The following is a 22,459-nucleotide window of genomic DNA, read 5'->3' on the forward strand; positions in this document are numbered from 1 at the left end:
TTTTCGTACCAATTTAACACAAATTCGCGTTTACCAGGGAGTCTGCGTTTTCCGAGGGGGTTCCAACGTAACTTTTTTTCTAGCTTTTGTATATAAATTTAATAACCTTGCAAATCCCAGGGGGGGTCCTAACCCCCTCTAGATCCGCGCATGGCACTCATGCATAGAATCACAACACAGCCACTTCAATTTATATTGATGGGGGACCTCCAAAATCAGTTGACAAGCAAAAAAAAAACAACAAAAAAACAAACAAACAAAAAACAAAACAAACACAAAAAACAAAACAAAAAAATCTATGCACCACACTCTATGCAATCCTTTTTGTAGGGGATAAAGGAGGCTTCCTGTAACTTTTCTGTTCGGTACATTACTTTTACATGCTTGAATCTGCGTATTTTCCTGCAAACAAAAAATGTGGAGAGAGCTTCCAAATCAAAATTTTAATTTATTTAAAACTGCAGCAAAGATTATCCACAGAAAAAGTGAGCCCCCCCCCCCTTCATCTGCATACTACGGGAACATTTTAAACCTTTATCTTTAACGAATCGAAATATTGCATGCATACTTCTTAAAGTTAGTATACTTCTAAAAATGGTCCAAAATGGTAAAAAAGTTAGCTGGAATCTTCCTTGCATGCTACTTGTGGGTGGTCAAGCCCTTAGGAAAGGGTTACCAAGACAAGATAGAATTTGTCCCCATTGTAATTTAAAAGAACTCGGAGATGAGTTTCATTACATACTAAAGTGCAGCTTGCTACTTTCAGAAAGAATGCACAAAATTTCAGAAAGTGATTAATTTTAAACACATTATGAATAACGATAAACACTGTTTTCTCAGAAAATTGTGCTCGTTTATAAAGAAAAAACAAAAAACAAAATATGCCCCCCGCCTAAATTCCCATACTTCACATTCATAGCAACGTACAATTTTTTTGTTTAGTTTCTTATTCAAGCATGCTTTATAGATCTACTGTTATGTATAAAATCACCTATATATTTCTGTGAAAAAAATATACTGTTGTAAAATGGTGAAGAGATTCAAATAATTGATTAAAAAATGATTGAAGGCACGCAGAGGAAAGCAAATCCACGAAAATTACAGATTTAGAGAACTGAAAGGACAGAGATTTTTTTTATGTCTTCAAATTATTCATATTATTAGACGTGTAAATATTTATATATTACAGAAAAAACATTCTCTCTCTCTCTCTCTCTCTCTCTCTCTCTCTCTCTCTGTATGTATGTGTGTACAAAAATAAAGGCCGGGGGTTCCAATCCCTGGAACCCCACTCCACCTCTGGATCCGCCAATGAATTCTATTTTGATTATTCATGTACCACAGAATCAAACTCGTTTATTGTTTATAAAATTATTAAAAAAAAAAAAAAAAAGAAGTTTAAATCAGTTATATAAGGTCTTTATTTAAAAAAAATAAAATAAAGCCAATACACATTATTTATAATGAAAAATATATGATCGTAATAAAATCCGATCTTTTTTAGAGAGCGTTTTTCCCCCCCCCCCCTTTTCACGGGAGAATCTCGTCAAAGGATGAATGATTCGTAATGTTGCATGCTTTAAAATAAATTTAATGTAATTAAGCAATGTTTGTAAATTTTGTTTACATTTACATATACAGACAAGAGTAATATTTATTTTTAAAAAAAAAATGCACTTTTTCAGTCAGATTTCCACCTTTGAAATTTCCCTTGACCAAATAGACTGGTCGTCGCGGACCACGTGTGTCCAAGTGCTATGTGGTGACAATTTTTTACTGTTCAGTTAGCAATGGATTACATGACTTCTGAGATGCATATTTCAATAAAAGTAAAATAGGATATTTCTTTCGACATGTCAACACATCCTTGTAGCGATAGCAGTAGTCAGGAATATCTTTATCACAGCGTTCGATGCGTAGTTTTTCCCTGCATGCGTGCATATCCAAACGGCTTTTGTTGTTTTCTGTATTATTTTTTCTAAATTAAATGCATTCAAAAATAATTTACTTCTCAGTATAGTTCTAGTTTTTGTTAGTTTAACTTTTAAAACATGTATTTGGTCAGTTTATGGATTTATGACAGCTATGCTTTCATAGATGTGTATTTTGTCGACAGCCAGGCAAAAATCACTTAAGTGAAACAAATGCACGAGGCTTTATATAACAGGTACAGGTGGCCAAAAATTTTCGGTTATGTGAAAAATTAAGAAATATGCGGACAAATCTTACAGGAATGTAGAATCATTTGCTAATCTGTAAAATATTTTTTAATAGTTCATGAATATATTTTAATGTGAACAATACATCAGAAAATGATTTATAATATCTTACCCTGTTTCAGAGATCTGACCCCCGATCATATTGAGGTCTATTGAAGAGTTTTGATTCTCTAGAGTTAATATTAACCTTTCGTCACCAGCAATATAAATCCACATTTTCAAAATAAATTTCACAAACGTTTTGGAAGCAGCAAATTCTGTTCTTATTGTGCTTGTGTTATGCAATAAGACGATATCAAAATCTGCAAATGGAGAATATAAATGTAAAATGGAATAATTAAACTAAGACTGAAATACCGAAGCTGTAAGTTTTGAATAAGACGCCATTTTGTATAACCTTTACAATCAGTTGACGTTTTTGAGCCCTCGTCTTGTGTAGTTTGGGAATAAGGGCACTTTGTACATTGGTCTTGGCCATATTCTTCATTATAGGATCCCTCGGAGCACAAAGAACATATGGGAGTGCCATCTAACGACCAACTACCTGGTTCACATGCCTCTGTAAGAATTGAAAACTTTTCAGCCCATTTAGTTTTTAACTTATGTTATTTTAGATGATTCACCTGAAAGGTAAACTGTAACCAAAATATCTTACAGGAGAACACATAGAAACAATTACTTTGATAAATGTAGGTTATTGTATTTTGATTCAAAGAGTTTTAATCCTTTTTGTTTTTAAAGATTATTTCATAACGTAAATTTAAGTAATTTAAGTACTTTTAAAAAATATAGTACCTGTGCATTCATCCAAATTTTGTGCTCCCTTAATACGCGTTGTTTGAAATTGTGGGCATACTATGCAGGAATTTTGACCAGTGCTTGGTTGATAATGGCCCTTCGGACAAAGGGGACAATTCCTGGTCTTATTGTCAAAATATGTTCCTGGAGCGCATTCAACTGTAATAAAGTAAGTCTCAATCAAACATGTCAATTCATTTTTGAGGAGTTCACTTAAAAGATGTTTTGTTTTTATAATCAATCAAAAAACTTCAATTTGCAATCCTATTTTGGTCATAACAATCGGTATAATTTTTGACATGGATCAACAAAAAATTACAAATGAATGCTAAAATCAAAACGTACATGTACACGTAATTGATAATATTTCAAGTTTTTTCCCTTTGTTTAAGTGAAAATGTCTAGTTACCACATGAAAGCGTCCTGAACGACGGAACTGTGTTATTGGAGCAAGCCAAAGTAACCTCCTGTGCAGAGAAATCTTCGGGTACCAATACACCTCCATCTGGAAGAGTTAAATTTAAATATCCCTCCCTTTTCATTTCTTCTAGTTTTTCCGTGACGATCGAAGAACTTTGGCTAAAATTTCTGAATGTCTCTTCAAAGTTTGTTGAATCCAGTTCTGCGATAATCTCAAAATCTATTCCAATATCAGATGATCTTTTTCTTTCTGTTAATCCACATCGAACCTGGTGCAATTCAAGGAAAGAAAGAAAAGGTCTTAATTCGGTCTATTTCATTTTTTTTTAATATTCATGTTTTATTTTTTTAATCAACATATGTAATACCTTGACGTTTTGAACTGTGCAGTCTTTTGCATTGATAAAACAGGCATCTTGATAAAGAGATTCCTTGAAAGCTTCGATAAACTTCTTTTTTATCTCTTCAATTACTGCTTCATCAGTACAATCTCCAGCAAAATAGAAATTTGCATGCATCACGAGCCTTCCACCCGTTGGATGATGTGTTTCTGAAATATTTAAAATTATTTGAGTTTGAGTATTTCAAAGATATGTCAAAAACATTGGTGACTTTGAAAAGAATACATTATTTTATCAAACTTTATTTTTTTATTACTTGCACAGTCTGGTAACGGAAGAGATCCAACAGGTAGCCATTTCCCTTGTTTCATTTTATCTGAAGACATTCCACAAACTAACATATCTTCTAGGCGAAAATTTGTTTGAACATCAAAGCCAGCCTTACAAAACATTCGACAGAATTGCCCACCGAGCCAATTGTCACACACAAGTGCCCCATTTTTCGGGATTTGTTTAATTTCTGGACATGTTATAAGAACTGTAAAGACGACAAAATAGAGATTTTAAAGTTTGTATTTTTGTAGCATAATTTTTTTTCGTAATTCAAAATGTCAAAATCACAGTTAAAAGAAATAATAATAAAGGTATGTTACCATCACAAAATGGCAATTGGCTTGAACCCCATGACCACATGGCAAAGTTCCCAGTTGAGGACTTTTCACAGCTGACCGCCTTGGTTCCATTGAGAACAGCACCATAATCACATTCAAATCTGCATATACTCCCATACTTAGTTCCAGATTCACAAATAATTCTTTGATAAGGTTTTTCAAACATTCTGGGACACTTTAGAACTGTGAAACAGGCAAGGAATAATATACAGCTGTAATTGCATGATAAATATTAATTTTAATTATATTTTTAAAATGTCAAATCACTTTTATACCGACAAAAACTCACTTTTCATAATTATCTTCATTTTACAAGGGACTGCACTATTTCCTTCGGTGTCATTGGCCATATATACCACTTGGTAAACCCCGGCCTCAATTATACTTCCGATAGAGATAGAACTGTAATTATGAATGAACACTACGTTGGAGTTATCAGTAGCAGTAGGCTCACTCCAGAAAATGGTTCCTTTCGTGGAATTTCTATCAGCATATCCTTCCACCACATTTGAGCAATTTTGAAATTTGGGAGGTTCAGTATCTAAGGATATTCAAAGTAAATAACAATATTGCCTTCTATAATGAAAAAATATTGGGAACAAATTATGAAAAAATGGTCCTTTGATATCGATGTTTTAGGCCTATAAAAGGAAGAATATGTATATGTTATAAGATAAACTACATTTATTCTCAAACCATATCCAGTTGTATACATTATGGATTCACCTTTGCACACAGGTTCCTCTCCTCGCCAACGTCTGTCTGCTCCACAAATTCGAATCCTGTTCATATTTGAGGGAATATCGTAACCCGCTGAACATGTATAGATACAAATACTCCCAAACCTGTTCCTGTCAGTACAAGTCCTGTATAACTTGCCTTCAGTTGAAGGTAAGGCTGGACAGGTTATCTCTGAAAAGGAAAATTACTGAGTACAAGTACTTCATATTTAATTAATTTTTTTATAAGTTTTAATTCTATATCTTGAAATCCTACTTATACAAACAGTTCACTTTCGAACGAGGAAATAATTTAATACCATTTTTCAGTCTTTCATACTTTTAAGTTCTTTTAACTTCTAGAACAAACTCTTCTTCTTGAGGATTTAAAAGTTTAAACATACCCAAGAGTTCGGTCTACAATACTTTGTTTGAATTCCTAACTTTATTAAGATTCTACATGTAATTACCAAGTATTTTATTAGTATTTGTCACACTTCTCTAGCTTGTCATTGTTAGTTTTATTAATTGTTTTATATCACAGAATTGACTCAAGCATGATAGTTATATTTTTCAGCTGAATACCTTGTTGAGATTTATACATGATAAATCAAGTAAATATTTTTCAAACACGTACTTTTACAGTAAGGAGTGTCATAAGACCAGGATTTGTCTATTCTGCATTCTAGTTCGTGAGCACTTCCAGCAATTTCATATCCGCTGTAACATCCGTAGCGGCATGTCGTTCCATAGATCATTTCACTACTAGGATGGCATATGAAGTAGCCATTGTTAATTTTCTTAGGCCCTTGACATTTTTTAACTGGCAACAAAAATAACATTTAATCTCAAGTAAACATATATTAATGTTATATTTGTTCAAAAAATTACTATAAATTTCTCAAGGATCGAGAAAAAGTTCGTTGCATTTTTTCTCTGTTTGACGTCACCCGTCTTTCAACAAAATGCATGATACCTTTCTATTACTCTGAAGAAAAGCGCAAGATATGTCAATTTTCTCGAAAAATAAGAAATGTTTTCAGAAAGAAATGGACATTAGTATTGTGTTTCTGTTTGACTACTGTAATTTCTAATTTTGCAGTTGTATGCTACAGAAATTAGCCTTGCTTATCTTACTACCGGTATGTTCATGGTATAAAAAAAATAACATTGAATTTAATTCAAATAATTCTCCAAATAGCCTTTTTATCTCCTTTAAGAACCTGAAAAGAGAATTTTACAAAACAAAACCAAATGAAAAGATAAATAATTTCACTGGAAAGAAGCATTATAATATGTACAAAAAGTAATAACCTTTCACATCAATTGTAATTTTACAATAACCCGAATTTCCGTACGAATCTGTCGCATAATATTCAACAACTGATGTTCCGGAAAGATGACGTCCTGGAACAGGTCCTGATCTTCTATTTACCCTGAAAAAATCCATATGATTGGTAAATAGATACATATATAGTGTGACTTTAATAAACATAAGTTCTATTAGTTCTTAAAAATAATAGGCACATATTCTTGATAAACTCTAATTTTTCTTTTTACAAAAAAGTAGAAAGTTCGGTAAAAAAAAAACTTCAACAATTTTTATTTTAAAAAGATAATGTAATAAAGAGCCTGTGAAAGTCTCATTAAACTTTATTAAGTTGTATGAGTGGAATTCGGTATATGAGATGGTCAATATTATAGAAAGAATGGCAGTGTCCATGTTTTGCTCTGGGAAACCCGAAACTTGCATCGGATCAAAAAATTGAAAAGAAGGTGCTCAATGATAATTATTTTGTAATAAAAGTTCTGTAAAGTCTTAATAAATCGATAAAAGATAGATATGCCCCTCAATATTAAAAAAAGAGTGGCAGTACGGACGGTCTTACGGAGGGACATCCCGATTAATGAATTTAAAACCCTCCTACTATCCAAGCGAGGTGGGAGATAATGATGTGATTTTTTTATGAACAATATTGTATGAATTAAATCTTATACGATGTAACAAGTATAATACATCTTTGCTGAAACTACTTAAAAGGAAAGATACGCATATGCAAAATACCTGAGACTGTTTCCACGATTATCTCTAGCTGTCGGTTCTGTCCATGTTGCCTTCGTATAAACTTGTCCTTTGTCCGCCGTAAATGTTAGCGGTGGTGGTGGACAATTAAGTGTTGGCGGAGTATTATCTGAAAATTAACTTTTATAATGTTAATCTATTAATTCAAGAAAAATTATGCAAATTTAAGTTAAAAAAATCTTTTTTTCAAATAAAGTGATTGCATATTCACCTCGGCGGCATCCTCCAAATAAACAGACATGCAAAGAATCGAAATATAGTTTGAAAAATGTTTCGCCTTTTACGATCTAAACTTGTTGTGATCCGCTTCTTGCAATCTGTAAAGATAAAATTATAATGGTTTTTCTATCATGGTTCAACGATCTACATACATGTAATGTACACATACAGGTATATAGTAAAATGATTGTTTGTGCTCACTTTGATAGCTCTTTTGAAAACTTAAAATAAACTTACTCTGTTTTTTTATTTCTTTATATATTCAGAATGGTACTAGTATCTAATTTGAATGTTATTAAAAAGAATTAACAAGGCTGAACAAAAAAATTACTGTCATGGCTTAAAAAACTGTTTTTGTTTTTTTCTTACTTCTTTATTTATTCAATAAGTCATGTAGCTTATTCAGATGTTATTTGAAAAACAAATATTTTCATGCTATTTTTGAAAGTCTTTGGAAAACAAATAACTAATAATTATTAAATAGGTGTTTTGCTCTACAGCTAATTATTTTTATGGCAAACAATTGAATGCGTTATACACTATAATCATTTTTCTTAAAAAAAAAAAAATCACTGATACTGCATTTTTGACTACTGCATGCATGTATTGAATACATTGCAGCATGTTTTTTATTTCATAATATGAAAAATGGAATTGAAAATCAAAATTCCAAAAATTTAGACCTGACATTGCCTAGAGAAATTAATTTGCAAAAGAGATCACTCTTTTAATTTCAGTTACATGAAAAAAAATAATATCAATAAAAATTTTTAATTAAAACATATTCACCAACTTACATGAAAAATAAAACATGCAGCTTTACATAATGAATAATTAAACATATATACCTCTCTCATTTAACCGTGGCATCCAACTACCATTTGAACAAAGAACTTGATTCAGTTGCACCTCTTTATTGTCACACTTTATTAAACAAAGTGTGCCATTTTGCATTAAAACATTTGGTTTCGGAATATCCGTAATATTGTTGCAGGACAAAATGTTCTCGAACAGCGACTCTGATAAATGACAGGCCATCATGTTTCCCTATAAAATATGAAATGGATGGGTCAAATTAAACTCAACACGGACGTCTTAGAAAACATTAGATTGAAGATCTAGTTCTAAATTCATCTTTAATCCACCTAAGATTTTCTCATACGCAAAGGAAAAAATGACAAATAACCATAGAAATATACAAAAGAAAGCATTAAATTTATGAGTTCTATGCACAATATATTATATATATATTATCAAGTAGAAACTATGTTCTTCTTCTCGTAAGCATGTCTAGTACTTTGAATTAAATCACAATCTTACTGCATATGATAAAATTTGCATACTTTCTTTGTTCCTTCCATGAACATGCAGTCATAGGTTTCATTCATTGGCTTCGAAATAAACGTTCAAAGTTTGGTTTATTTGTACATTCTACATATAAGATATAAGATACTTCTCTATGAGATTGTGTTTTAAGCTGAAAGCAACATTTCTGTATCTTTAATAATGATTTAAAGTCTTTTAATGAATTAAAGAATATTTTAATGCTAAAATAATAGAAAGAATATTCGTTTTTTTATAATAATGATATCATTTTTGAATATTTGGAAAGATGACGTCACACCTTCGTCAACCATATGAGGAAGACAATACGGTTTTACACCAGATAAGGGGAATTTAGAAGTAGATCTAAATACCGTAGGGAGGTTGAGCTTTTATATTTGCACAGGTACGTCTAGTAGGGGAATTACCTAAATTCCTCCCGTATCACGTCATCATTTTTAGTGATGACAAGTTTTCTACATGCATGTTCTTAGAACATGTAGAATGGCATCTACACGAAAGTAAAAACTTTAAGTTTTAATAATACAAATTAGTCAAATTTTGTGTGATAATGTTATTGTTATACATTATTTTGGATTTTTAGTTTCAGGATCAATTATTTTAATCCAGTTATGTTTACTAATTGAAGTAAAAAAAGTTATAAATAAAAACAAAGACACCAATTATAGTGTGTGTGCGTACTTGTAACACTTCATGAAAATCTCAAAAGACGTACGTGTACTTGTGCATATACTTTAACGTACGCTTGAACAATTTTTCAGTTTGTCTGTTTAGATTTTTACGACGTATAACAAGTACTTGTACACCGCGATCGGTTTTTCTGTTTCGACTTTTTAGAAGTTTTATTACGTCGGATAGTTTTTCGTTAGTAAACAAAACGTTATTAAAATAAGATTATAAAATTTAACATAGAAAATAATGTATAACAACTACATTTTCAACCATTTATTGTCTGATTTTTATTATAAAAGCTACAAGTGTTCACGTATGTGAAGATGCCAAGTTCTAAGAACGTGTAGAAAACTTGTCTTCTCTAAAATTGAAGACATAATACGCGAGGAATTTAGAAAATTCCCCTATTAGACGTAACCGTATACGTATTTTAACTCCTCTCTATTAAAAAAAGTGTACGTGTATACCAAATTAAAGTATATGCACAAGTACACGTATGCGTACAAGTTTAAGATCTCAACCTCTCTACATAAGTTTGTTCATGTCATTTATAAGTAATGAGTTGGATTAATCAGGTAAGCTGATTTATTAATTACATTTTTTTTCGTTCATAGAGAATGAACTGTGCCCAAATCCAAGATTTCCTCTGACATTCTTGACAACATCACAGTACGCAAATATTAGTAATAAGCAATGTTGTGTCAGTTAACATGGGGTTATGAACAATTTAATAACTCTGCAGACATATTTATCATGAAGTCTTAACGACGCCATTAAATTTGATTGCAGAGCTAATAGATGTTGTTCATGACGAAATATTTACATCCACTGAATATTTTCTCCTTTATTTCTTGAGAAACCCCACTGCGTTAATCGCTGCATGAACTATATTAGGCATGTCGCCTGCACAGCTTTCTTGATCAGTGGCTGTTCCATCAATGAAACGTATAAAGACGTTCGCATCATTAATACAATAATTAAACTTTTAATCCTTCTTTAAATGATTATTTAAACAGATAAAAATTTAAACAATAAAATGTCTTTTTTGTTTGTTATTAATGGAATTAGCGGTCGCAGCTATTGTAGAAAAAAAATTACATAACCCGCTTACACAGGTTAATATGTATTTTTTCTGCAGCAGCTGCTTCCGTTAATTAATTCCAGTAATAACAAAGAAAGCATTTTATTGTTTAAATGTTCACTAAAAGAAATATATTTTCTTAAATTTATGTCTCTATTTCAATGGAACATATTTTTTCAGTTTTTTTTCTAGAAATTGTCTATAAAAATGTGAACTTCTAAGTTTGCATGTAAGTATCATTGCAAATAAAATGTTAGCGGAAGATACTTAACAATTTGAGTATCATTTAAGAATTTGACATGACATCCTTCTGCCTAATCATAAACGACTTTCCTTTTTAATAATTTCACATTCTTCAATTTCGACCAAACTTTGAACACTAAAATCCCAAACATCAGAGGTGGGATCAGGTGCCACGGAGGAGTGAACATCCCCTGCCGACCGGTCAAACCCGCCGTGTGCTCCTTGTCATTATCGGTAAATAACGGGAAAAATCCGTCGTCAATTCTGTGTATCATTCATAGACTAACAATTAGTATTAAAAATGTTAGTCAGCATTTAACTCGAGATAAATTGTATTTCCTGACAAAGTAATTGTATCGACCTTAGAACGTACGAAATGATGCCTTTAAACAAAGATGCTGAAATTCTTGGTTCATCAACTTGTTTGTCAATATTTTACCCCGTTTTTAAAAATTGATCATGTTGAAAAGAACAAAATTAGGTTTATTATCGGAACCAATGCAAGTTTACAAATAAACTAAGTACTCTTCGATTATACATTTTTGGAATAATTTATAGAAAATGAACTACGAATTTGTAAAGTGATAATTTAATTTAAATAAACATGCATATTGAGCGGAAAATTATATTTTTCATTCAATTTTCTGTTTTGAAGAGTAAGCAAATTAAAAGTATGAAGAAAGCGATAAAAGAACATAAATTAGCAAAGGTATTCCGGGTGAGGTAAAATTTAATTTGATTGATTGCTTGTTGCTTCCTCTCGAGAATTTTTTACTCATAAGGAAACGCCCCCACTTGGAGGTGGAGGGCTACAAATGTTGACCTACACTTACGGTTATTGAGCAATGAGGATTTTTTTTCGTGCCAGCACCAACTGCGACACATGGCATCGTTGTCATCCGTAGAAACGATCTCTATGCACGTCCCGCACTGGGACGCGAATCCAAATCAATTTATTTTTCTTCATGAATCTACAGCAGATGCTAAATTGATATTATTTGCACAGTTTTGTATAAATACGAGCGCGCGGGTCCGGCGAGCGTATATAAATTAACTTTTACTTATTTTTTTATTGTAAATAATGAGTGTCCTCCTTGAGTGTTAAATTTTGAAATATTGTTTAGGGATTTATTATAATGGTCATTTTGTTTCATGCATATGTCGTAGGAGAGGCAGATATTGACCAATCAAAATCTAATAAATTAAATTCCGGTTCGTCACTCTGTCTCTTCTCACACCCACAACCTTGGAAGACGGGCGTTTTCAAGTTTGTTATTTATTTTATGAAGTATTTGATGATTATATTTTTTAAATCTTGCATTGTCTTTTAATGGGCAAATCTTTGGGTGTCATTCTTGCTCAATCAGTTGTGCGTCGTTGTCATGAATTATTGAAATATGGTGACATAAGATATTGTGAAAACTTCTGTCTTTGAAAAATGTAATTCTGATTGATACAGGAGTGCGTGTGGAAAGAATGTTAGTAAAATAATATCGAAGGATATGGTGAGTGTGTTTGGTTTTGGTCCCGAGGTAGTTGCTTTAATGATTGGGGTGAACATTATATTTCTAGTATAGATCCTACGTACCGCAGAAATTAAAACTGTGGTATCGGTTATGCATTGCCGCTATAATGATGCAAAATTTTTTTTGGGCAAATTATTGCCAAGATTAAATGTTAGTTTTATGACACTGATGTAGCAGACAGAGTAAATATTGAGATGAGTATTGCCATCACTAAGTTATTATGATTTAACTTGTGTTTTTTCCCCGTGAAGGGGATTGTAGTCGGAAATTAATACATGACGGAGTTCATCTGAACAAACAGGGGAATGTACATTTTGTATAGGAGTATAAGGAGAGTGTTAATTTCAGCGAAAAAATAGATTTTCCGGAAAATGGAACAAGTGTGTACTTTTATCCTTTGTCCAACATCATTTGGATATCGAAGTAGCAAGTTTAAAGTTTAAACATGCAATGTTAGTTAATTATTTATTTAAAAAATATAGAAATCGTTACGCTTTTTATCAGATATTGTTTTGAGAATCTTTGGGTTGGCATTTGATTTAATTTCAATATTTACGCGTGTATTTCATTTGTTTGGTTATTAATCTCGTGTAAAATGGCCGTTAATTTGTTCCATAGGTATTGTTTGAAAACACTTATATTTTGTGACTTTTACTCTACTATAGGCATGACCAGGCAGTCAATGTGATTGCCAAGTCTTTAAAGTCCTTTTTGGTTTGTTGTTTACATCCTTTCACCCCATCGCCGCAAAATTTGTTGGTTTAATTATTTTTTTTTTTTTTTGGCGTTTTGAGACAAAATTTTATAAGTTCTAATACTTGAAATTTGGATTATCTCCCTTTTAAAAATTGGCTTATTACTCATCTTTATATTTTGAGCTTGCAACAAAAATTTTATGTCATTGTTAATAATACTTTTCTTTAAATTATTAAATGTCACAAAAGTGGCAACATACGACAAACTGTTTTAAGGTATGTCACTTGTGAGATTCATTATATCAAGGATTTTTTAAGAAGAATATTTTGGATAAGTACTCAAATAGTATGACTCAAAATCGCAGAGAAAATAAGACCGCGGAACATTAACTAGCAAAATTGGAAGTATACAGCTTACGTCATTTCTATCTGTTACAATCAAAACATTCAGTGATAGACAATGAAATGGGCGGGTACAATTCGACGCGGACGTTTGGAAAACATCGGACTGAAATTGCAGATCGAAAATGTAACAGATAGAAATGACGTAAGCTGTATATTTCCAGTTTTTCCAGTTAATGATCCGCGGTCTTAGGGGGTCAGTATGCGTGTTACTGAGCTACGGTACAATTAAGTTGGCCTTTTTGCACTTAAATTTTAACTCTTTGGTTAATTACTTTAACCTTTATAATATTTTACATGCATTACATGTAACCATGGCAATTATTTAATCTTAATTTACGTAAATAGTTTGAATAATATTTACCATTGAATAAATCTTTCAAATTAATGCGCATAAATTATTCTGTGACCTTTGTTCACTAAAAGTAAAATATTTGGGGTTTTAAAAATCTAATAAATAGTCAATAAAATATGTTCTAGTCTCAAACTTTTTACGACCTGGTGCTTATCCACCGTATACAACGGGTAACGCGGGGGAATCGCAAAAAAGTATGGGGGAGTCGTTTTCAACGTATGGGGGAGTCAATTTTCACCGCTTCGGAGTCAGAAGTGATGTGGGTCACGTCTTTTTTCGGTATATGTAAGATGTATTTACAAAAAACAACTAGCCCACGGAGGATAGCAATAGTTAAGCTTTCTGTTGGTCATTTGTCCGGCTAGCATATACGTCTAATTGTCTCAAACACTTCGAAACTATTCGACAGATTTCATATTTACGCTTATCGAGTGGTTAAAACATGCATAGTTTGCATAATCTACGACTTGTTTAGGGATTATAACAGATAAAACAGCAAAAGCAAACGTTAATCTTTCAAATGCAACAATTGAAATTTGGCTAGACTTGATAAAAATTAATAATTTAGACATTTTCTCTTCAAACAGTAATGGTTACGTAGGGGGGAGTCGTTTCTGGAAAAACACAACGCATAGGGGAGTCGCAAAATTGAATTGTACTATTATTTTAAATTTGTTTTCTGTTGCTAAATGCTTCCATACATAACTATTTTGATAACTTTATAATTTTAGTAAAATGCATTATGAATAAAGATCAAGATAAGCAATATGTACATGTAAAAATAAAAACATGTAATTATCGTTTCTTATTGTTTTAAGTGTATGAGTATATACCAGTATTTCATATACATTACAACATGTACATTTGATATGGTTTCTGCACGGATGAGCATGAAGTGGCATATTCCAAAATTTTCAGCATTTTAAATTAAATACCATTAGGCAGTTAATGTCTGTACGTCCGTCCGTCTGTCTGTTAAGGTTTGGGGTACCCATCTCTTATCCGCAACTCCCCTTATACCACTGAGTGAAATTTAATGAAACTTTCACAGAAACTGTACTACATATTGCCATTGTGCATTGTGGCGGATTTAAGGGGGCGCACCCGGCGTGTCAAAATAAAATTGTCAAAGTTAGCATAAATCATAGTTTAGTCTAGTAAATGTAAAAATTGTATTCTCGGTAGACCTCATTTTTACCCTACAAAATCTCTAGAATCCAGGAGCTTCCGGGGTCTTCGCCCCCTGGGTCCCCAGCCCCCCCGCCTACCTTATTCGCCCCCCACCTAACTTCAATTCCTGTATCAGCCCCTGTTGACCTCCTAATTTACTTTTTGATCCGACACATATTCTGGGATTCCCGGCCACAGCAAAACATCGACTTTGCCATTATTGCATGGGAGCCGGGGGTATCATTTAGTGAGCTCATTCCTCACAGTACTGTACCTCTAGTTTTCTTGGTGAATTTTTATAGCTCTTACTAAAATTAGAACTTCAGACCCTGCCCTTACCCATAATAACAATTCTGAAATACATTGCACGAAACAGGCACGTATGAAAGGTCTTCCAACGTTTTCATGCAGAATAGTAAAATCACAGTTATATTTGCAAATGTGTTAATAAATTTTGGTTGAGAAACTCTGTTGTTACATGAACTTCTTCCAACCTTTTTTTTTTTTTTTTTGCTTGTCAAAATTTTTCGGATAAGTTGTTTATAATTATTTTTTTCATACTTATGAAAAGTTGTTATTGTAAGAAAAACTATAACTAAAAAAAGCCTTTCTACTGTTTTCCTGAGCAGTCAAATAAATCGCTGCTTGACAGTGGAGTGAGATGTTGGACCTGTCGATGAGCTATGGCACCGCTTACTTCACAGTGTGGGCGAGGTCACTGTCAGAACTTGATGGAATTGACCAAGTTTAAAACTGCAGTGCTCGTGAAAAAAAATCATCACGATTCATTAATTGATTGTTCTCGGACAAAAATGCTTTTTCTCGACCCCTCAAACAAAACTTTTTGCCTTCGGACTAACAACCTCGAGCAAACAGTTTGGTTCTTCGGTCCGAAATAAACGCATGTTGCCCTCGAACCCTGTCTATGAATATATACATGTAGTATTGACAGTGTAAACATCAGATAATCCCAAATATTCTCATTTAAGATACATCGTTTGTGCCTGAAGATGTGTTTATATGATAAATGAAAAATAAAAATAAATTATTTGTTTGTCGACCAAATTGAAAGCATATACCAGTTTAAAAAGAAGATGGGCGTATAAGGCGGGCAGAATGCCTATAGCACGACAGATAAGAAGTGAAAAAATTTAATCTCAATTATATCCAAATTTTATGCCATATCTCATCTAGTATAAAAGTATACTTAATGTAAAATCTCTATAATTTACAAAAATCTCACAAAAACTGAAAATATTTGCCTATGAAAAAGCATACACAGACTTAAAAGAACAAAACCGATCATTTTTTCACACTTTAACAAAATTTTTCAATGTGAGTGGGTCTTCGCTACATTTTTTTGGAAGATAATCCTAAAAGTTTGCGATAAAATACATATTTTTTGGTTTACAAAAAAATGGAGGGAAGACCCACTATACCTTAAAAATACACTTTTATGACAAAATATTCGCATCTTTCCGAGAAATACTTCAAGTCCATTAAGTCAATGGTCATATCACAAACATGATTTAAATGCCACTACAACACATCAGCCATGTAGCAGAGTGGTTAGCGCGTTAGTCTCAAAGCAGTCTGACACATCGGTATTTTATTGCTTGGGTTCGAATCCCACGAATAGCATGGAAAATTTTTATAAATGAAATTTTTTAAAGAAATTTATTTTCTCTCAGAAAAAGTTTTTTTTTCCTCATAATTTCATAAATTTCAATAATGAGATGTAAATTTAAATACTCAATTTAAACATCAAATGTGATTTCTTCATATCTTACGCTATAGGCATTCTGCCCGCCTTATCCGCCCATCTTCTTTCTAACCCCCCCCCCCCCCCCCAAGAAAAAAAGAAATCAAGGGGCGGGAATGACGCACCAGAGATTTCCACTTTTCTAATAAAAAAATGGTTAATATTATTATGAAGAAATTTTCCATATTATAAATCTGGTTGTTCTTTTTTATGGAGAGACTGTCATTGTTGAAAGAAAGGGTTCGTGATCTTTTTGAATTTTTGTAATGTGTAAGAAAAATACATACTGAGCTAGGGAAGGATCTTGTCCCCATGCACTTGTTCTCCGAAGATATATAATCCAATTGTACATGTATTCTTAAACTAAAAACAACACCAGATTAGGTCATGCAATTCCCTTTATTTTGCGACTCCCCAGAAACGACTCCCCCCTACGTAACCATTACTTTCTGAAGAGAAAATGTCTTAATTATTAATTTTTATCAAGTCTAGCCAAATTTCAATTGTTGCATTTGAAAGATTAACATTTGCTTTTGCTGTTTTAACTGTTATAATCCCTAAACAAGTCGTAGATTGTGCAAACTATGCATGTTTTAACCACTTGATCAACGTAAATATGAAATCTGTCGAATAGTTTCGAAGTGTTTGAGAAAACTAGACGTATATGCTAGCCGGACAAATGACCAACAGAAAGCTTAACTATTGCTACCTTCCGTGGGCTAGTTGTTTTTTATAAATACATCTTACATATACCGAAAAAAGACGTGACCCACATCACGTCTGACTCCGAAGCGGTGAAAATCGACTCCCCCATACGTTGAAAACGACTCCCCCATACTTTTTTGCGATTCCCCCGCGTTACCCGTTGTATACGGTGTTATCAGTCACAAGTATAGAGTAGTTTAAAATAATGGAAGAAAAAGTTGGGGTCACTGATGTTAATTTTGAAATAATGGTCAGAACGTGTAATGTTCAGGCGAAAAACGGTGCAAATTTTATCTAGACTTCTTTAACATCTTATCTTCTTTTATCGGCAAAGTTTGTTGAGGGAAGTTGTAAAGTTTGTTCTAAAAATATAAATTGAGACCTTTATTAAATATTCCTAGCATATCAGAACGGAAAATGTTCTACGAGTAAAAGTATGTGATAATAAATGTGCAGATTTGCTGAATTTTCTGCTAAATATTCTTCCACCACAAGAAATAGTCCCTCATAAATCTTGCTTCTTTGTGGATTTTTGAGTATTTTTTTTCCATTGATAAAAATATACATTGTTGAATTAAATATGTTGTAAAAATTGAATTATAATATTATAATAAATAGTTTTGAAATAAGAGGCTCTGCACGAACTTTGCTAAAAAGCTAACGAGTGACTTACCTGAATTTTTATTTATTGAAGGTAAATAAGATAAGGTTTTCTAGAGGTAAGGGATTATGGAAAGAAGTAAGAAAGAATTACGCACGCTATATCTCGATTTCTGCCTACATTTTACAACCATTTGATTCAGAATTGATGATAATTTGGCCAAAAAATCTTGTTTAACAGTTCAATTGCAATTGATTAATTGTTTTAACACCAGTGCTAAATAGTAACATACCCCTAATTCCAGTTCTTTAAGGGGAAAAGATTGATTGATTGATTTTATATTGTTTAACGCCGAGTCAGCAATTTTTCAGCCATATTTCGGCGTAAGGGGAAAAGACGATATTTTCCACTGATTTCGGGCTATAAAGCATAACTATATTCTGAAATAGTCTTGGATCTGAATATATGTTTCTTAAATCTTTTCTTCTGTTTTATACATATGAAATTAAACATATATTTTAGTAAAATACAATGATCAGTTGTTATGCACTTCATAATTGCTGAAAAATAAGCAATTTTGTCGGTTTTTTGTTTATGAACATATGCCCCACTCCACCATGAAACACAAAAAGCTTTCGAATGAATTTGTGCAATGACAGTCCAAATTACTCGCAAAAAAGAATTTTTGTTTCACGGGAGGGGGATGTTTTAAAAATATTATCCGTTTTCCGTTGATTTCTGCAGTGAATATTTTTAATGAGTAATCTCTCGTTGTTTTTGCAAATAAGAAATGTATTATGAAATCCATATAAATTTCAATATATACATTAAAAATAATTCGAATATGTATCTTTTGAAAATTGACTTGGAGGTAGGCAGGAGAACAATACCATCATCGTTCGCAGTTCTTTCATAGGTAACTGGGCTATCAAAATACTTACTGCATAAATAAAAAAAATTAATTGCTGTGAATTATTTAAAAAAAAAACACATCTATTTATTATTTGTGAGCTACAAAACGTACGCAAAATTAAAATATTTGAGTTAACTGTGTACAAGCTATGTATGCAAATGAGGGTCGACAGTGGCCAACTCTCTGACCAAAAATTGTCATATTGGTCGGCTAATTTTTATTCACAAATTATATTCAACCTTTTATCATTAAACTGACAATTTTATCAGAAAAACATTAAAATTCTTTCGTGTGATATGAAACTAAGATACTTGTATAAAAACATATGTCTAAAAGGAGATCTGTTTTATGTATATCTAGACAGATATACATAAAAGAAATAAAACAACAGCGTCTAGGATTACTTAGGTAATAAAATTCATATCAAGGCTAATTAAGGAGAAAATCCACTTAAATTCTCTGTCTGAAATAATATTATGTCGTAAAATTTCAGACAGAGAATTTTAGTAAATCTTTTTACGTTGTCTTCAAAGAAATCGTGTGTACATGTACAATCAGAATGTCTTCATTAAAATAATTTGGCAAATGACCAATGACAAGGTAAATAAATTAAATTTACGAGTTCCATTTTTATTGAAAAAAGCAGCTGTAAATGATATCGAAAAGCATGGACTTTAATTCATTGTGGGGAATGGTTCTTTATATGAAGTTGAAAAGTCTATAAGCTGTTGATTTTGAATAAAATGTTATGATACTTTCACATTATCTTAATTACATAATGCCATTGTGACCTCTTTTTTACTTTTACTTTCTGATCTGACACTAAATTAAGGCCTCCCGGAGCAAAACATGGACTTTACCATTATAATCATATGGGGGGGGGGGGGGAGTTATAATTAAGTGAACTTAGTGCTTACAGTACCTCTTGTTTTCTTACAGTGTTTCTTGAGAAACTAATATTTAATTAATAGATTTTTCCCGTATAATGAAATGTAGAAAAAAAACATGCTTCATAGTATTTAGATTCTAACTATGGACCTACTCTACCCGAGAGCTTGATTTAAACAGTTTATAACTTACACTACCTTTGAAAGCTTCCACGTACATAAGTATATGAACGTTTCATTTTTTTTCTTGCCACTTGATTTTAAAGAAGATTTTTTATTCTTACCCTGGCCTATTTAAGTCTCTTCCTGATTATCTTCCCCTTATTTATAAGGGGTGATATTTTTTAACAATTAAAACACTCTTCACTCAAGGATGCTTTTGGGATATGTCATTTTTAAAACGTGCATGAAATCAAATTTCCGTGACATTCTAGTGTATATGAAGCAGAAGAGTTAATAAAAGAAGTCTCTGTCGAGACTGTAGCTCTACTGGTTTATACTTAAAACAAAGGAAAAGCAGCAGTTGCCACTTGAAACTTTAAAAACAGCAATAAAAAGAAAAATGATCCTTGCCACTCATCAAAGCAAAAACCGATGTAGAGAATTATGTATCTTAGTGTAGTCTACTTGTGTGTCAAGTTATATTGAAAACTGGCCAAAAATGTTGGAGGAGTAGCATTTTGAAAGAATTTCACAGAAATTTCTATCTTTAGTAACCATAGCAACACCGTTCATCGAAATCAAAACCGATGCACAGAATTATGTATCTTAGTGTAGTCTACTTGTATGCCAAGATATATTGAAATAGAACCAAAACTGTAGGAGGAGTAGCATTTTGAAGAATTTCAAAGAAATTTCTATTTTTAGTAACCCTGGCAACATTGTTCATCAAAATCAAAAACTGATGCATAGAATTATCTATCTTAGTGTAGTCTACTTGTGTGCCAAGTTATATTGAAATCGGACCAAAACTGTAGGAGAAGTAGCATTTTGAAAGAATTTCAGAGAAATTTCTATTTTTAGTAACCTCGGCAAGACCGTTCATCAAAATCAAAAACCGATGCAGAGAATTATGTATCTTAGTGTAGTCTTCTTGTGTGCCAAGTTAAAATTATATTGAAATAGAACCAAAACAGTAGGAAGAGTAGCATTTTGAAAGAATTTCTAAAAAAAAAAATCTATCTTTAGTAACCATGGCAACACCGTTAATCGAAATCAAAAACCGATGCACAGAATTATGTATCTTAGTGTAGTTTACTTGTGTGCCAAGTTATATTGAAATAGAATCAAAACTGTAGGAGGAGTAGCATTTTGAAAGAATTTCACAGAAATTTTTATTTTTAGTAACTTTGGCAACACCAATCATCAAAATCAAAAACCGATGCACAAAATTACACTGTATGTATCTTAGTGTAGTCTACTTGTGTGCTAAGTTATATTGAAATCGGACCGAATCTGTAGGAGGAGTAGCATTTTGAAAAATTGTTTACAGACAGAAAGACGGACAGACGCCGGACGCATTACTATTGCATAAGCTCTACTGGTCTCTGACCAATAGAGCTAAAAAAAAAATTAAAATTATCACTGCGCACCGAAAGTAAATGTTACAAGTATAGCTTGACCCAAGCACCTATGTTCTTAAACATGTTAAAATTATGAAGTTTAAAATTTGAAAAAGTATATAGACGGACGGCCAGCAAAACAAACGAACAACAAGTGATCAAGAAAGCTCACTTTAGCCTACAGCTCAGATGAACTAATCTGATAATTACTTATTATTAAATCTTTATTAAAATAACAAGAATTTCAAAGAGATTCATCGTTGCATATGAGACTGCATGTCCTCCAGTATATATATAGTTAAAAAAATTGTGCTATTAATACATCAAAAAAGACTATTAGGATACTATGCATTAACAAGATGTTTTGGTATTCCAGATGCTTCATTGAGAGCATCTGATTCCCCTATATTTTTATACACGTCAGATTGCTAAATGTTTCAACAAATTATCAAAGAACTGATATAAGCTTATCTTTTAGGGTCACAGCTGTTTTATGTATCTAAATTAAATTTCATATCACACAAAAGAATGTTAATGTTTTCCGCTTTTGAAATTTGTCTGTGTTATAATTGTACATGTACATGATATCATATAAATTCCAGTTTTAATTGTTAATTGTAATTTGTCAATTTACAAATAAAACAAATTTTACAACATGGCATACAATATTCTTAATTCAAAATTATCGGCTGCTGTAAACTGTACTTCGGAAATTTATGAATGGTAGATTGAGAAAACATGTTTTCTATCGAAAATGACAAAAAAAGTCTAAATCTCTTAATATGAGATATTCATAATTTATGAACATATTTATATTCAAAGAAAAAAGATCTAAAATACAAACTGATATAGATTAGAAACAAAAGATTCGACAGAAGAAAGTAATTCACATATACATGTACATACATATACAAAGTTAGAACGTATTACTACTTTTTAAAACTACTCTTCGTACTTACTGCATGCAATCCTTGGCGTATCTGAAAATCCCACTTATACTTACAAAGTATGCTTAACAGGATAATTTAAGTTACCTGACCTCACTTGTCATTTTTTTCAATTTGAGATCTG

At 32.0% G+C, this 22,459-nt stretch overlaps 1 protein-coding gene across 1 annotated transcript; it reads right to left on the reverse strand.

Annotated features, from left to right (window-relative positions):
- Positions 1-296: 296 nt before the first annotated feature.
- LOC134278655 (sushi, von Willebrand factor type A, EGF and pentraxin domain-containing protein 1-like) lies at positions 297-22,410 on the reverse strand. The gene is made up of 16 exons (XM_062760952.1): positions 22,392-22,410; positions 8,319-8,517; positions 7,463-7,568; positions 7,234-7,360; positions 6,483-6,604; positions 5,806-5,991; positions 5,176-5,361; positions 4,739-4,990; positions 4,432-4,632; positions 4,095-4,316; positions 3,806-3,987; positions 3,427-3,706; positions 3,015-3,176; positions 2,617-2,778; positions 2,332-2,521; positions 297-402 (listed from the first exon to the last, which is right to left on the reverse strand). The coding sequence occupies exons 6-16, from the start codon at positions 5,924-5,926 to the stop codon at positions 297-299; spliced, it is 2,064 nt and encodes a 687-aa protein (XP_062616936.1). The 5' UTR covers positions 5,927-5,991; positions 6,483-6,604; positions 7,234-7,360; positions 7,463-7,568; positions 8,319-8,517; positions 22,392-22,410.
- Between the last annotated feature and the right edge of the window lie 49 nt (positions 22,411-22,459).

Source organism: Saccostrea cucullata, unplaced genomic scaffold, assembly GCF_032062105.1.
Source record: "Saccostrea cucullata isolate Sc308-1 unplaced genomic scaffold, CSIRO_AGI_Scuc_v1 ctg664, whole genome shotgun sequence".
Taxonomy (NCBI): Eukaryota; Metazoa; Mollusca; class Bivalvia; order Ostreida; family Ostreidae; genus Saccostrea; species Saccostrea cuccullata.

Bases quoted from the DNA above. Each gene is read 5' to 3' on its own strand.
- LOC134278655 (XM_062760952.1), bottom strand. From the start codon at position 5,926: ATGATCTATGGAACGACATGCCGCTACGGATGTTACAGCGGATATGAA. The intron at 4,991-5,175 runs GTGAATCCATAA...GAATATCCTTAG, and splicing joins AGAGGAACCTGTGTGCAAAG to ATACTGAACCTCCCAAATTT. The intron at 4,317-4,431 runs GTAACATACCTT...TCGTCTTTACAG, and splicing joins CCAATTGCCATTTTGTGATG to TTCTTATAACATGTCCAGAA.